The following is a 16,238-nucleotide window of genomic DNA, read 5'->3' as shown; positions in this document are numbered from 1 at the left end:
TGGTCCTTTTTGTGGAGGGTCACTCCCTTGTCCGTCGCCTTTTGTGGGACGGTACGGCCCTGGGACGTCCTCTACCACCAGCTCCCCATGGTGGGCAGTGCCGGGTCCGGCCGCGGGGGGCGCTGGGCTCCGTCGCCAGCCTTGTGCGGGCGCTGCGGGGCAAGGGGCGGACGGGGCCGCGGGGTGTAGAGGCCCTGCTGGTTCTGTGCTCATTCTTCACTCGTCGGCAAAAGGAACTTGCCAGACTCTAGGCTTGATGGCCCCGCCAGGCGTCCAGCCTTTCCCAGGAACCGCGCCAGAGGCGCCATCCCCTGGGCGCGACTGACCCGCAGCCGTGAGGGTGAGGGGGGCGGTCTTCATCTCTTCGCCGTGCCCTCCGCCGCCTGGCTGTGCTCGCTCGCGAGCTGTTGAGCCAGAAGGTCTCCTCTTGTCTCGGAGGCCGATTCTGCTTCCACAGGTTTGTGGGAGCGACGCCCCTGGATCGGTTTGGGGAGCGACGCCCCTTGACCTGTGATGCCACCCGCAGGCTTTGAGTCAGGGCGGGAGCGGCTCTCGGGCTTGATGTGCTTGGGGAGCTGCCGCAGCCCAGCCCAGCGCAAGCCTGGGAGACTCTGCCCCACGGCTCCCAGCGGCTGGCGTCACTGCTGCAGTGCGGCCTGTCCCGCTGTCCCTACCGTTCACAGTTTGAGGCTGGACCTATCCTGTGGCCGTGGCTGTGGGCCCAGGAGGTTTGTGCCCGCAGGTGCCGTCCGGCACAGCCTCAGGGCCGGGGCGGTGTCCTTTGCTTCCCGCTCCGAGGACTCGGGAACAAAGCAAAGCTCGTCCTGCACGAGACGGGACTTTTCCGTTTCCTGCCGTTTCCGCGTGTCACCAGGTTGTGAGAAGGTACATCCTGGGCTCCGTGGTCGACAGCGAGAAGAACTACGTGGGCGCTCTGAAGAGGATTCTGGAGGTACGGACGCGCCGTGTCGCGGGGACGTGGGTGTCACAGGCCTCGTCCTCCCGTGCGGGTTCCCGCGCGCCCGCGCGCCGGGACGGGGTCGGCGTGGCAGGACCCCCGGGAGGCGCGGAGCGCCGCGTGGCTCGCGTGAGCCGTGACTTGCGTGAGTGGGTTTCTCCGCGTGTCCGCGCTGCGCCCCCCAGCGTCCGCGCCGCCCCCCGTGTCTCACCAGCAATACGAGAAGCCGCTGTCGGAGATGGAGCCCAAGATGCTGAGCGAGAGGAAGCTGAGGCTCGTGTTCTACCGCGTCAAGGAGCTGCTGCAGTGCCACGGCATGTTCCAGATCGCGCTGGCCAGCCGCGTGGCCGAGTGGGACTCCGTGGAAACCATCGGGGACGTCTTCGTGGCCTCGGTAGGCCGCCGCGCCCCGCCCGTGCCTGTGCCTGGGGGACACTCGTGCTGGGGGTCAGTGTCGGCAGCGGGCCTGGCTGCTCTCTGTGGCCACCGTGGCGGGGGGGCTCCGGGACACGTGGTCAGGCGCTGTCCTGAGGCCGGCGGGGTGTCCTGGAACGGGCGAGCTCTGTCCAGTGCCGCTCCCGGCGGTTGGAGGTGGTTTTCGTGGCCGAGCCGGGGCTGTGTGGAGGGTGCTGCTCTCTCCCGCCCGCCCGGGGCCGCTGGGTCTTGCCCTGCTCCCTGCCCCACCAGGGTCCGTGGAAACTCCCCACATGTTCACTCCAGCCTGGGCTCTGGGGCCTGGGGACCTGTGGCGCTGATGCAGGTGACACGGGACGTGGCGACCCACGTTCACGTTTCGTGGCGGGGGAGGAGGTGAGCTGCCTGGAAACCAGCAGCCTCCGGTGTGCACCGGCAGTTCCGAACCCTTTGTCTTGGTCCGTTTGTGAACTCCGTGTGCTGGGCTTAGCGCGTGTGCTGCGTAGACGGGGAAGCCTTTATCGTTCCCGCGGAACAGCGTGGGCTTGACGACCTGCCGAGTCACGGGCCGCCTCCTGCCCCGCGCAGGAGCAGAGCTCTCCCTGCGGCGTCTGCCTGGTGCCCCACAGGCACCTCGCGGAGAGCAGAGAGAACAGAGACAGCACGGTTGCGCGGCAGTTGTGTTTTCTGGCTGTTTTATGTGTCGGTCTCTGCATTTGCTCTCACTTCTTGAAATATTTGTCTTGGTAACTTCTTTAAAAGGAAGAAAAACCTTAAAAACTCTAGTTGATTTTTATACAGAAAGCATTTTTTTTGGTCAGTGATAGTTGCGTCAGACCCGGATGGATTTTACTGTGTATCTTGAGAATTTGTGGGATCTTTGGAGAATCCCAGCAGGAGGCCTCTTGGTGTTTCTAGGGAAACGGAAAGGCAGCAGCATGGCCCGTCAGCCGGAGACGCAGGACGGGTCGGTGCCCTCCCTCCCCCGCAGCGTCTCCGGGAACCTTCAGGGCCTGCCAGTCAGGTTGCTGGGGCCCGTGGGGTGGCCCCCCCAGAGGTGAAATCCACGGAGCGAGGACCGGCCGGACATTGGGGGCAGGTGTTGGTCGGGGCTGCTGCTGAGCTGAAGGCTGGACCGTCGGGGGTCTGAGCCGACAAGCACATCGGGCAGAGCGGGGGGAGACCGACCATCTGTTCAAACAAGTCCTAGCAAGTTTGCTTAAAGAACAAAGGACATCACTCGGGGTCGTAAGGAAGCGTGTCCTGTGGAAACACCCCAGCGACTGAGGGTCCCATCGGGGGCGGCTCTCAAGTGTTCTCTTCTGTCCCACAAGTGTGAGCCTCTGGGCTCTGCACGCCGTTGACGGTTTTCTGTTCTCTCTGGTGTTTCAGTTTTCCAAGTCCATGGTGCTGGACGCCTACAGCGAGTACGTGAATAATTTCAGCACCGCGGTGGCAATCCTCAAGAAAACGTGTGCTACAAAGCCTGCGTTCCTCGAGTTCTTAAAGGTTAGCCCTTGGTTTTTCTTCCCATTCTGGGTTTTCACCCCCTTTGATAACGCGTTCCGTGGGCACATGCTTCGTGGTGAAGCTTTCGTGCATGTTGCCTGTAAACGTCGAGAGTCACGCAAGCTTCGGTACCGAGGGGCTGGGTCAGAGCTGGAAGCAAAGGTGAGTCTTCAGGGGTGGCAGGGCTCTCGGGAAATAACCTCCATGTGCACCCCCGGGAGGGGTGCGGAGGGGCGGGCAGACGGACAGCGAAGGTCCGATCGCAGAGGAAGCTGCCTTGGGATTGGGGTGGAGACCCCCCAGGCCCCTCAAGTCTGAGCAGGTTGCTGATCCCCGAGGGATGAGCCCCCCGTGGGCCGTGGGCTCTGTCCCTGCTCCAGTGAGAGGCAAGGTGCCTCTGATGTTGACAACGCGCAGTTGACCTGGGATATTTGGCCCACGGCCCCTCACCGTGGCCAGCCACCGACCCCAGACCTCACGCGCACGAGGCCCCAGCTCCCGTCATAAAGCCTGAGCCGAAGCTTGCTCCTGTTCCTTGATCTGAATTCTCGATCTCCTGCCACCACAGGGAGCGGACGCGGGTGCCGCCTTTGCCAGCCGGTTACGCTCCGGTCAGCGTTAGTGGGGGAGCCTGTCAGTCCCCGCTTCGTGGGTCTCGGCACTCGGTGGTCTCTCTGTACCCCACGTGGCTTCTGGGGGAAGGACAACAGATGGTCAGGCGGTCACTTGCTTGGAGGAGGTTGTCCGCCGGGGGGGCCAGGGGCAGTCCCCGCCGCCAGGTGACCGCGTGCCGGGTGGCTTGGGGGCGAGGTGTGGGTCATCCTGGTCCACCCGGGAACCAGTCTTAGGGGGCTGAGCCGCCCTTGGTGGTGGTGGGGCTGAGCCTCGCTCTGCCACGCGGCCACACCGCTGCCCTAGCCGGAGACCCCTCCCCGTGCGGTGGTCCGGCCTGTGGCGCGTCCCTCCCTGGCACACGGAGGCATGACGAGGGACGCGGTGGCCCCTGCTGCACGGTGGTGGCAGCCCTCACCCCGGACGTCCTCTGCCACGGCTGCTCCTGGGGCAGCTTCCGCAGGACCCAGACTCAGGAACAGCCTGCCCTCCCCGCCCCTCCCCCGAGACCCTCCCCCCAGAACCAAGCCTGGCCGGCGGCGGCTGCTGCAGAGAACTCGCCCCGAGCTGGGCCTGGCTGCCGTCCAGAGCCCTGCCGACTCTCGTTTGGGGTTCTGTGCGGTTTGTTTCTTCTCCTTTTTTTTTTTTTTAACATTTTATTTATTTAAGAGAGAGGAATAGAGATCACAAGCAGGGGAAGAGGGAGAGGGAGAAGCAGGCTCCCGCTGAGCAGGGAGCCCGATGTGGGGCTCAGTTTGGGACCCCGGGGCCAGGACGTGAGCGGAGGCGAACGTCCAACCGACAGTCTCCCGGAGCCTCTTTTTCTCCTTTCTGTCCGCGCACTTTCGGGTGGCTGTAGCGTCTCAGACTGCCAGTCCCTAGAAGGCCGAGATGCGTCTGTAGGTGGATGAGCCCCGCCTGGGGGCCGGGCGCCCTCGGGAGCATCGAATGCCAACCTGGGAGATTTCCACTCGGAACCAGCCCGCGCGCTCTGGCCCTCGGAGGCGCGAGCACGCGGGCGGTGCCGGGTGTGGGGTTCTGCAGCGGGTCTGCCGCACGGTCTCCGTCGGGTGAGGGCAGCCGTGGCCCCGGGTGGGGGTCCCTGCCGGCCGCAGTGCGAGAATCCGGGCTTCTCCCCACAGCAGTGCCAGGAGTCCAGCCCCGACCGCGTCACGCTCTACAGTCTGATGACGAAGCCCATACAGAGGTTCCCGCAGTTTATTCTGCTGCTGCAGGTAAGGACGTGCCCTTCCTGGCGTCCGCCCGCGCGCCGCCGCTGTGCTCCCGGCCCCGTCTCCGGGCTCCTCCCTCCCCGGGCGGTTATGGCGGGCAGGGTTGGGGCTCCCGAGTGTGGACACGGCCCCGGGCCCTCACCGGCCCACTCCTGCACGGCCCGACGGGGCGGATGCAGGTTCTCCAGGGACAGAAAGGAATCCGCCCTGTCCTCCGCCATCAGGGTCTGGGTCTAGGCTCAGGTGGGAAAGAACCCACCCTCTGCGGCCAGAGGGCACGGGCGGGCTCAGGAGCCTGAGTCCAGACTCCGTCAAGCCGAGCCTGTTGTAAACGTGGTCCACAGACGGTGTAGGGAGCAGAGACGCCTTGTGGAGAGGCTCACCCGTGGGCCCGACGTGGTTGGAAACTAAGCATATTCAGATTGGTGCCTGTGTTGTTTCCAACAAATCCGGTTTTGAGGCCAGATGTGAGGCACTGATTCCGCGGGACGCTCCGTCGGCGCACACGCCTCGCCCTCCCCACAGCCGGGGCCCCGCCGCACGGAGGCGGACAGCGCACAGCAGCCCCCGGGTGTGGGTTCCACCGATTCGTCAGGCTGTGACCGACCAGATCCCTGTGGAACGTGACCTCCCAGACCGCGTCGTCACAGCGCTGTGAGAAGAAGGACACGCACCCCAGACCGCTGACATCTGCTGTGTCCGTGGCTGGTCTCGTGGGGCCGTTAGTCTTTGTCTGTTTTCCACGTCCATGTTCTAGCGAGCGTCCGTTATGTATGTGTCCGATCCAGGTTCGGGTTCCGTCGTGTGTGCTGGAGGGCTAATAACAGAAGCCGTCAGGATACCCAGAAAATGTGTTTGATTCACAGCTGCTCCTGTGGGCGGCCCCAGGCGGGCAGTTCGGTGAGGAAGGAAGGTGGAGCCCATTAGTTCCTTCTTTAGCTAGAGCGGGACACAGGGACCAAGGGCAAAGGCATGACCTCCCTGGGATCGTGTGGAGCATGTTCAACCTCACGTGCAGACTGTGCTGGTGCGTGCTGGTGCGTGCCTGGTCACGCCCGGTCACCCCGGTCACCCCGTCCACGGCGCGTGCCGAGACCTGCTGCGTTTTCACGCCGCACTCGTGGAAGGTTTTTGTTCTTCGTTTGTTACAGCTGGATGTGGTTTCCAATCTCGTTTGTCAGCCTTTGGTTAACTGTTAGTAAGTCCTGGTAGACCTTTGGCTCAGGTATTACCAAAATAGGTATTTTTAGAAGAGGTGCGAGGGCCGTGGGGAACAGAACGAAAACACCAGAGGACAGGCTCTGCGCCTCATGGTGCCTGAGAGCAGGGTCGTGGTCTTGGGTGACATTTCTCTGATTCTGGTCCAGGAACACTCGTGTAACAGCTGTGCCCGTGGGCTGAGATCGGTCCCTCTGTGGCTCTTCCTCCCCGACCCCCGCCCCGTCCTCCTGGGACTCAGGAGCCTGACCTGAGACCTCCGGGATCCCTGTGAGTGGCTCCCCCGACAGGTTGGGGGGCTCAGGGTGGGTCTGGGGCTCAGGAGAATGCATGGTTGGACGCAGAGTGTGCAGTCTGGGCGGCTGGGTCATGCAGGGGCTCTGCTCCCAGTACGGGTGCTCCCGGGAGCTGCTGCCTGGGGGACCGCGGGGGCCGGCGGCCGGGCTGGAAGACTAGACCGCGTGTCCCCTCCCTTCTGAGTCTGCTCCGTGCACGCAGGGAGGGATGGCGTGCGGACCGGCGTGCTTCCTCACTCTTCTGGCCCATCGGGAAGCCTGCTCTCCCTGTCTCTGCGCCGACCCCAGCTCTCCGGGGGCATGTTACTGGTCGCGCTGGGACCCCCCAGGCTTCCCTGACCCTTGGTAAAGCTGAATGGCCCTGGCTTTTCTGGGCCTGCTGGGTTGAGAACATGGTCCCGTAGGAATGTTTATCTCACTGTGTCCCACTGCTGTTATCTGTCCCATGTTGGACCAGTGGGACTCACGGTCTGGACGGAGGGACAGACGTCCTTTTTCCCTGCATGGTTGTGTCCTGACTGTGGTTGGCACCGGGGCCGGCCCTGCCAGCTCGCACCGCTGGAGCAGGTGGCATTCTCCTGAGGGGTCTGCTGCCTGGAAAGGGACGCGGGCGCGCGGCAGGGCCTGTGCAGCGACGCGTAGGGACGCGGGCGCGCGGCAGGGCCTGTGCAGGGACGCGTAGGGACGCGGGCGCGCGGCAGGGCCTGTGCAGGGACGCGTAGGGACGCGGGCGCGCGGCAGGGCCTGTGCAGGGACGCGTAGGGACGCGGGCGCGCGGCAGGGCCTGTGCAGGGACGCGTAGGGACGCGGGCGCGCGGCAGGGCCTGTGCAGCGACGCGTAGGGACGCGGGCGCGCGGCAGGGCCTGTGCAGGGACGCGTAGGGACGCGGGCGCGCGGCAGGGCCTGTGCAGGGACGCGTAGGGACGCGGGCGCGCGGCAGGGCCTGTGCAGCGACGCGTAGGGACGCGGGCGCGCGGCAGGGCCTGTGCAGTGACGCGTAGGGACGCGGGCGCGCGGCAGGGCCTGTGCAGTGACGCGTAGGGACGCGGGCGCGCGGCAGGGCCTGTACAGCCCACGCAGAGTGGAAATATGTCGTCGCTTCTGCAGGTTTTTTCCTTCAGATGAAAAGCAGGTGGAAAGGTGAGGCAGGCACCGTTGAATTCCGGCATCGGGGGGCCGGGTGAGAAGGGTGCTTCCAGACACGTCTGCTTCCGTCTTCAGGAGTCCGTACGTGGCCTGTGTGAGTGAGCGGAGACCCACCCCGTGTCCGGTGTCAGAGCAGGGGGACGGCCCGTGACTGTCCCACAGATGCTGCTCCTGAAAGCCGACTCCCGTGTTTGACACGTGTGGTGTCACTTTGTCGGTGATCAGACTGTCCGCCCCTCCTGGCAGCACCCTCTTCCCGCTGGGAGCCTGCGGATGCGTACAGGGGGTGTCCGGCCCCTGGGAGAGTTGGGTCCTCCGTGCGGGGTGAAGGCACGGGAGGAATGCCGCCGACTCCGTGTTTGGAAGCTGACCTCCGGGGTCCGTGGGTCCGACTGGGGTGGAGAGAAGCAGGCTAGGAGTGACCCTGAGCGTGGTTACGGAGGGCGGGCGCTTCTAAGATGTGGCGCGTTCATATTTATGGTGCCCTGTATTGGGAAATGCTGGTTTTTTCCATTAGCAAAGCCATTTAATAAGTTCCTTTAGTTTGTGCAAAAGGAGCCGTTCCCGTGTGTGGCCAGATCGTGAGTCACTCGGCTGCGCCTTCTCTCCCAGTGCTTATCTTACCCCCCCCCCCCGACGGAGTGTGTGAGCCTCACGGCCGCTGGCTGAGAGCACATGTGGGCCACGGTCCGCCCCCGCCCCGGCAGTCCCGTGACTCCTCTGACGGTGCTTCTCCCCCAGGACATGCTGAAGAACACGTCCCGAGGCCACCCAGACCGGCTGCCCCTTCAGATGGCGCTGACCGAGCTGGAAACCCTAGCGGAGAAGCTGAACGAGAGGAAGAGAGACGCCGACCAGCGCTGTGAGATCAAGCAGGTCGCCCAGGCCGTCAACGAGAGATACCTGAACAAGGTTGAGCGGCTCCCCAGTCCGCGCGGGGACCTGCTGTGCCGTGGCTAACACGCCGCCCTTCCTTCCGCCACTCGCTACTCACCTTCTGGAAGCTTTGTGCCGACGCCCCGGCCCCGGCCCTGCCTCCGAGGTCGCTGGAGAGCATCCGGCGGGTCGGGCAGGCTTCCTCGGGGGAGGGGCCTCCCGCCTCCGCGACAGCCTCGCGGGGTCTGAATCTCGCTGCCAAAAGGCGGTGTTTGCGCTCAGAGGGTCACGACCGAAGCCGAGGGGGTCACATTCGTTCTCACCTGCACCCGTCCGTGCTCGGACTAAGCTGTGGGAACGGGAAGGAGCCGCGGCAGGAAAGCAGTGCCCGGGCAGAGCTGCGTTTCTGCTCTATGCGGTCGAGCCCGGCCGGGGACAGCAGCCTGGGTGGACGTGGACTTTGAACCTGCTCACAGCCCCGGTCCACGGGGAGAGGTTTGGTGTTGAGTAATTCCGAGTCGTACCTACGTCGCTAAGGTCATTTCCGCTTCTGTCTGTAGGGCCAGTGTCCTCCCAGTGACCCCCCATGGGTTCACGACGAGAACTTTAATGCGTTTTGAGGAACAGGTTTTACCTGACTTTCTTAATAATTTGAGTAGGAATTTCTGTGAGCTGAAGGTAGCATTAAGCGCCGGGGACGTGGTTTAGGACCCTGCTTGGCTCTGGTAACAGCGCTTGCAGACGTGTGTGGGGCCCCGAGTAAGGCTGACGAGGAAGGGCTGCGTGTCCCTCGCTGGCGATCCAGTGCCTGTGCGCACGGCCTCGTCCTCCCCGTGCACATGTCGAGAACAGACTGACAGTGAGGACAGCCGGCCAGCCGCGGACGAGTCTCTAAGGGCTGGGGCTAGTACTCGGGCAAGTTGTTTAAGGAGAAGGCGTACGGCTGACGGGTGAGAACAGGTGGGCCCCCCGTGCCTGGGTCCGTGTTTCTCGGCTGGAGGAGCTGTGTAAGGGCTGTGGTGGTCAGAGTCCCCTCACTCTAGGTAATTCCAAACACTGAAACCACAGAGTAAAAAGCTGCTTTCAGCACTCCACGCAGTGCACGCATACAGGGTGATCGGAGGTGCGGGAATTCTCCGTATAGGGGAAAACCTGCAAAGCCTTGACGCTCTGTGCTCCTATATTTTGCAAGACTTCCGCTCACGCTTTCTGTCCTTCTGACGACCTCGGTTGCGGGGAGCGCGTCAACTGTGACTTTGAATGTTCAGCTTCTCAGCAGCGGGAATCGGTACCTCGTGCGGTCGGATGACATGATCGAAACCGTGTACAACGACCGGGGAGAGATCGTCAAAACCAAGGAGCGCCGTGTCTTCCTGCTGAGCGATGTGTTGATGTGTGCCACGGTCAGTGCACGGTGAGCGGGGGCCTCACCCAGGGGTCCGCTGAGCGCCCACGTGTGCACCAAACCATGGCTGCTTGAACTCGTGCTCTGAGTGGCAACAGCACGGAACTGGCCTGTGAATCAGGGCTCCCTCTCCCAGGGGGCCTGGGTGCTGGGCCTCCATGAGCACACCCCTAGACCAGAGCCAGCATGATGCCTGTGGGCCCCCCATGGTGGCCGGCCCCCGGTCCCGGGCCGTCCCAGCACAGGTCTGGGTGGGTGATCCTCCAGGGGCTGACCCAGCATGGCCCGAGTCCAGCCCCACCTTCCAAGGCTCTGGGAAGTCACCCCGTCTCGCTGAGACTCATGCACACACTCTGTAGGGTCCTGGTGGGGAAGCTGGTGATCCCTGGGACTCCGGGGGTCCCGCTGAGGAGCACCGTGAGACAGGTCAGCCTGGCGCCCGGCACGGGGCTGTCTGGTAACTGTCAGTGTTTGTTACGGTTCCTCCTCGTCCTCAGTGGCTCTGAGACAGGTACAGAGTAAGTCTGGAAAATATGCCCTTTTTTTTTAATGTTTTATTTGTTAGCGAGAGGGGAGACGGCATGAGTGGGGGTGGGGCAGAAGGGGAATCTCAAGACACCTTGCTCAGCTTAGAGCCTGGTGCGGGGCTCGCTGTCACGACCCCGAGATCATGACCTGAGCCAGAACCAAGAGTCGGTTGCTTAACCGACTGAGCCGTCCAGCCACCCCCAAATGTGCCAGTTTTAACGACAGCCCCATGTCAGGAAGTTGCTTGATTCATACCCAAGGCTCAGCCTTTATCGTTAAACTTGCCGTGGCCACACTCAGACCTCTGGAAGCAGCCACGCTCGGCGTGGTTTGGCCACTGCCTTCACCTGCGTGTGGAAAGGAGCAGGTCACTGAGGCGTGGGCTGAGCCTGGGGGCCTGGAGAGGTCTGAGCAGTACGTCCCAGCAGGGAGTGCCTTCTGCTCCCTGTGTTCCCACCCCGAGAGCCACTTCCTGCCACACGGAAGCTAATGGCACAGACTGGTTTCTAGGCCTAACGGTGCAGGAAGCACCCCCCTCCAGGGGAGGCGGTCAGCTCTCCGCACACACTGGAAAGATGAGGTCACACGGTGAAAGGACTTTGTGGACAGCGAAGCGCGGTGCACACGTGTGTGTTTTCTGTCCCACGGGTTTGCTGTTCGTAAGCAAGCTTTGTCTGAATGTAGCGGGAGGGCTGCTCGCCGTCCTGCGGGGTCCCGGGGGCGGCCCAGGTACCTGCTCCAGCACATGCCCCTCGGTCAGTTTGGGTCTTTGGAAAAATTTTATGTCATTTTTAAAAACCTGAAGCTGATAATATACTTTCAAGATGAGCAAGAAGTGGACAAACCCTTAGAAAGGGGGTTAGCTGTGTGTTCACTATCAGGGTTGTTCCTAAGAGTAATGCCCCGGGCTGTGGCAGGGAGGCCAGGTTCCGACAGCCTTCTACGAAGTGAGGAAACGGGACGCTGTTCCGTGGCCACTGAGATGTTCTGAGCGACACTCCCGGGAGGCGGTGCAGGGAGGAGCCACCTCGGTCAGGCCAAAATGTTCTAGTGGCCCCGAGGATGATCAGAATAGAAAGATTCCCCCAAACCTCAGCAGAAGTGAAGATTTTAGATTCAAACACAATGAGTAGACATTGGGGTCGAGTTCTTGGGCTTCTCCATTTTTACGTCCAGAGCCCGCAGAACCCCTAGAGCACACAGCGTCTGAGCATAGCCTTCTCCTCCTCCCCCTTACCCCGCGGACCAGACGTGGAGAAGTAAGGTCTTCCAACGTCAGAGGGACGTCGGGCAGCTCGGGCACCAACACGTCCAGCGTTTCGGTTGGAAGTGCAGCGTCTGGACTTTTGGTTATTCCTGTGTACATTTGGACTGGAAAAGATACGTACATCTTGCAGGAAGCAAACTGAGACAGTGACCAGAAGTGGGGAGCAGTGATTGCCCCTGGTGGGGGGAGGGGGGCTTCCTGGCCACGCGGAGGACCTCAGGTGGCTGGCGGCCTGGCAGCCCAGATGGGTGCTGGTCACGCAGGTGTTTGCTGTCGTATCTTCCCCTACGGAGCAGGTGTGGCTCGTGGGGTCTCCGCACGTAGACCTCATTGTGTGGCCCAAAGAAGAAAATAACCTGCACAGGTCATGAGATTGTTTTATTTAATTTTTACCTACATACTTTCATCAGGGAGCCTGATGGCAGGATGTGACTTTATTAGACGAGGTTCGCTCTCCCCAGGAGTAAAGCGTTCCGATGTGAAGCGGACATTTCCCCGATAGCAGCCTGTGCCGGAGCACACGAGCATCTGCCCAGCCGTCCGTCAGGGAGCCTCTGGCCGTCCCCTTTAAGCATTTGTGGAAACGCGGGAGCTTTGGGGAGATAAGCCTTCCGTCTTCCCCCGCCCCCCTAGATTAGGCAGTGAAGGGTTCCTGCCCTCCCCTGCGCGGTCCCGGGGGACCCAACGGTGTGTTTCTCGCCCGAGTGTCAAGGGACGACAGGTGTCCTGACTTCTGCGGGGAGGGATGCTAACCTGCGGCCTCCTCTTTCAGCACCGCGGACAGCAACGCCCTGGCGTCCCCCGGCCGGAAGTACTTGTTGAAGTGGAGCGTCCCTCTTGGACGCGTGGAAGTGGTGGAGTATGGCAGCAGCGACGGGGCTGGAGAAAACAGGTGCCCCCCCGTGCACCCCCCAGAGAGCCTGGCGGTGGTCGCCAACGCCAAGCCGAGTAAGTGACACTTGACTCATGTGCGTGTGTCTTGCGGCCGCGTCAACACCAACCTCAGGCGCCCTGTTTGCTCGGCTTCCGCAGCGTCCGGGGCCCCCGGGGGGTGGTGGGGCTGTTGGACGAGACCGTCTTCGGAGCCCTGTTTTGCGCCGGCTGGTACACGTGGACGGAGAGCCCACCGGCCCCTCATCTCTGAGCCCACCTCACTGGCGTGCGCCCGTTGGGTTAGCAGGGGAGCTGCATCCTGTGGGACGCGCCGTCTCCCCACGTTTGTGATTTCCGTTCTGCGTTTTCCCACTCCGCAGGGAGGGCGCTACCTCCCGTCTCCCAAGCGCGCATGGACGTCCAGCAGGGTGGGGACCTTCGGCCGTGGGCCTGGCTCTGCCGTGCACCCCGGCATGGTGCAGCCCCTGCTCTGCCGCAGCTCCCGGGGAGGGGGTGCCGGGTGCTCGGCCGAGACGAGCCACGGGTGTCCTGACACTGGCAGTGCTTCTGCAGCTCTGGGACGTGTGTGGTCTTTATTGCTGAAGGGTCTTGGGACTGGAGAGTTTGAATGTGTTGTAGTATTCCTGACTTTCTCCTTCCATCTCTCTTTTTTATTTTATTTTTAAAGATTTTATGTGTTTGACAGAGAGAGTTCATAAGCAGGCAGAGAGGCAGACAGTGAGAGGGAAGCAGGCTCCCCGCTGAGCAGAGAGCCCGACTCGGGGCTCGATCCCAGGACCCTGGGATCATGACCTGAGCCAAAAGCAGAGGCTTTAACCCACTGAGCCCCCCAGGTGCTTCTGTCTCTCTTTTTTAATGCAATTAAAGCCTGGCTGAGTTTCACCCTGGCGCCGGCCTCTGCCCCAGGCGTGGAACACACAAGACAGTGAGTGGGGACCCGCAGTCGGCCTTTTCATACATGGAATGAGCCGTGATATTAAATGTTCGTGCCGTAAATATGTGGGACAGCCTCTCTGATGACTTTGTTTCTGCGCGTTCAGAAGGAGGGGCCTTTAAAGCCCGCAGCTCTCCCGGCCTCTTGGACCCGTCCACTCGGACTCCCGGAACAGGCCTGAGGAGCATCGGGTCTCATCGGCTGGGAGGTCTCCCGTTGTTCTCGCTCATGTGACGTAGCCGTCGGTCCCTGGGGTGGGGATGAGCCTGGAAGACCGCGTCCCCAGGCCCCGTGTTACGGGTCCCATAGTCCTGAATCACTGACCGCCAAGTCCTTATCGGCATGGCTGACAGGCTCCGCGAATAATCAGAGTCCCGGAGCGAGTCACAGTTTCCACGGCGGGAATGTCCTGAGCGGGCGGGGCAGGGAGGGGTTCTTCCAGACGGACGCGGGTCTCCGGGATGTACTCACGTTCCACTTGCGTATCTCGAAAGTTCGGAAAAGTCCATGTAAATTGCTTGGCAGAATTGGGTGCAAATCCCAGGTGCGTCTTGGTTTTGCAGACAGCACCGTGCCTTCCTGTGTTTGTAACAGCAGCAATGTTAGAAGGTATTCGCGGGTGAGATTGCCTCCTTGTGCTTGAGTCACCGCAGAGAATCACTGACCCGCGGCTTTGGTCGTAGAAGGGACACTGGGCAGTACAGCATCGCTACGTTGTCTTACTTGAGTTTTTATTCATAACTTCCATGGAGCTAACACAGAACGAGATTCGAATCCGTTAGCAGCATGGGAAAGCTGACCCTGAAGCAGCTCCGGGGTGAGGGGCAGCAACCCCCGTCCGTTGAAGATCCTCATCCATGATTTGACTCTCCAAAAACTTAACAGTGAAAACCTGCTGCCGAGCGGAAGCCCCAGTGAGAGCAGGAGCAGCTGGCGCACGCTTCGCACGATACACGGATCCTGTCCTGTGTTCTCAGCGACATCAGCGGGACATCAGCGAGGGGACACACAGCGTCAGAGAGGACATGGTACGACACGTTCCTGGCGCGGCCGCAGGTCTATCAGAGCAACTTGCGTAGGAATGGACCTGGACAGGTCAAAGCCGAGCTGCTCACGGTGGACCGGCCCCGGAAGAGCAGACACGGGCGCCAGAAACGTTCCCACGAGCTTCTGTCGGTGACGGCAGGTGCAGTTCTCATTGTCAGCGAGAAGAAAACGTGTCCTTTGGGAGAGTGTCGGGTTTTCTTCGTTCTTCAGTTTAAGGAGGAGTTTGATGCGACATCCTAAGTTCAAGAGACTTGGGAGCGTGCTTGGGGCCGTACACGGTTGTGTTCTGACTTGCTCTGACCTTTCCCGTCCCTCCCAAGAAGCAAGCGCTAACCTCGTGAGCACCGTTGTTCGGGGGCGTCTGTGTGGACACCGTCCTGAGGAGGGGGGTGAAGACCAGACCCGTCTGCCGTCCACTGAGGTGTGTTCCACTCCGTGTTGCCGGTGGAGGCCGCACGTGGGTGTCACTTGTGTCACCGCCCGTGCTGTGGCCCGTGCACAGGCGTGCTCCGTCTTTCAGTGCGGCCCGTTACCGCGGTGCCTTACTTTAGGGACTCGGGGTCCTGGTAACGGAGGGGTGCGCGCAGACGTCATCGGCACCGAGCTAGCCCTCGACCCCTTCCCACTTTGGGGCTGGGCATGCGGTGGGCGCCCCGTGAGTGTTTGTTGGGCAGATGAAAAGAAAATTGGAATCACCGTTGAATGGAATTTTTAATGAAACTGCATCTTTCTACCTACCTGTTTATCGAAGTCCTGTTCAAAACCCAGCGCCGCGTCCTGGCTACCCCTTGACGAGTAAGGGGCTGACGGTGCCTTCTGACGCCCCAGGAGATGGATGCAAAGAACGGCTGATGTACTTGGATACGGTCCTCGACAGAGCCTGGGGCGCAGGATGCTTCGGGAGGTCAGCAGGGACCGTTTTCTCCGAGCCACCGCTGGAGCTGGTTGTGAGGAGGAGCGGGGTTTCGGGAGCCGGAGGTGGGCGACGCGCCTGTTGACTCGTCGATTCTTTCCGCCGGCCTTTGTCCGACACCCACCCGGAGCACGGAGGGAGCTTGTGCCCAGGGAGCGCTGAGGGTTTTTGTGACTGGACCCTTCCAGCCTGTGGCGCTCCCTCGGGATTCTGGAGGACGGAGCCTGGTCCATTTGTGGGTCCAGGGCCGTCCACAGGTGCAGGAACGCCAGGAGGCTTCCGGGCTGTCTCGGGATTGCGTGGGCCATGGCGTGGCACTCGCTGTGGCTCTCCGGCCAGCGGCACTGCTTTGTCCGGAAGGAAGGGCCCAGACCGGGCGGTGCGGTGCTGTATGGGCCGCAGACCCTGAGACACCGCTCGGCAGAGCCTCTTCCTTGTACAGCTTCGTGGCGCGCATGGCTGGACGCAGAACAACAAAGTGTGGAGTCAGAGCAGGAACACAGAATCATCACCGATCGCTCCGTAAACTGTTTCTGGAGACACGAAGACAGGACGGCGGGGACTGGTCCCGCGTCGGTAGTGCTGGTGTTTCCCGGAGGGAGCCTTAACGTGCTGTTCGTTCCCCGTCATGGACAGACTGTGGCCATGAAAGGGTTGGATTGGGAATCGTCCGGACGCAGCGTTCCAGACAGGAAGGCCTCCGGGAAGCCGTGTCTGGGCCCCGGAGTCCAGGAAGGGGCGCCTTCCCGAGCCTCAGCCTGTCGTTGGGCCCGTGCTCTGTTCCTGTTTCTGGAGCCCGTCACTCATCTCAGGTCTGCGTCGGACGCGTTCCTTGTGTAAGTGCGGGGTTTTAGCAGGTTGTTGCCATACAGCTGCGGGCAGCGGGGAGGCCCGTGGGCAGCGAGTCCGCGGGTCGTGGGGGGGTCCCAGCACCCGGCCTCCGTGGGAGCGAGTGTTCTCTGCGTTCCTGGCTTAGTGCCGCACCCGA

The 16,238-nt window shown here is 62.1% G+C and overlaps 1 protein-coding gene across 7 annotated transcripts in view; it reads left to right on the top strand.

Annotated features, from left to right (window-relative positions):
• ARHGEF10 (Rho guanine nucleotide exchange factor 10) overlaps positions 1–16,238 on the top strand; it is an 83,952-nt gene that overhangs the window by 41,572 nt on the left and 26,142 nt on the right. For 5 of the 7 annotated variants that reach the window (XM_082715281.1, XM_082715279.1, XM_082715283.1 and 2 more), the window contains 7 exons: positions 875–952; positions 1,173–1,352; positions 2,765–2,881; positions 4,636–4,728; positions 8,128–8,298; positions 9,531–9,676; positions 12,235–12,410. In XM_082715281.1, the coding sequence (XP_082571407.1) occupies positions 875–952; positions 1,173–1,352; positions 2,765–2,881; positions 4,636–4,728; positions 8,128–8,298; positions 9,531–9,676; positions 12,235–12,410 (961 nt within the window). The remainder of the gene's footprint in view (positions 1–874; positions 953–1,172; positions 1,353–2,764; positions 2,882–4,635; positions 4,729–8,127; positions 8,299–9,530; positions 9,677–12,234; positions 12,411–16,238) is intronic. The other 2 variants (XM_082715285.1, XM_082715280.1) reach the window with 1 other exon arrangement.

Source organism: Mustela nivalis (genome assembly GCF_964662115.1).
Source record: "Mustela nivalis genome assembly, chromosome: 20".
Classification (NCBI taxonomy): domain Eukaryota; kingdom Metazoa; phylum Chordata; class Mammalia; order Carnivora; family Mustelidae; genus Mustela; species Mustela nivalis.
Note: the sequence above shows the minus strand (reverse complement) of the source record. Positions and strands in the feature narration are given on the sequence as shown.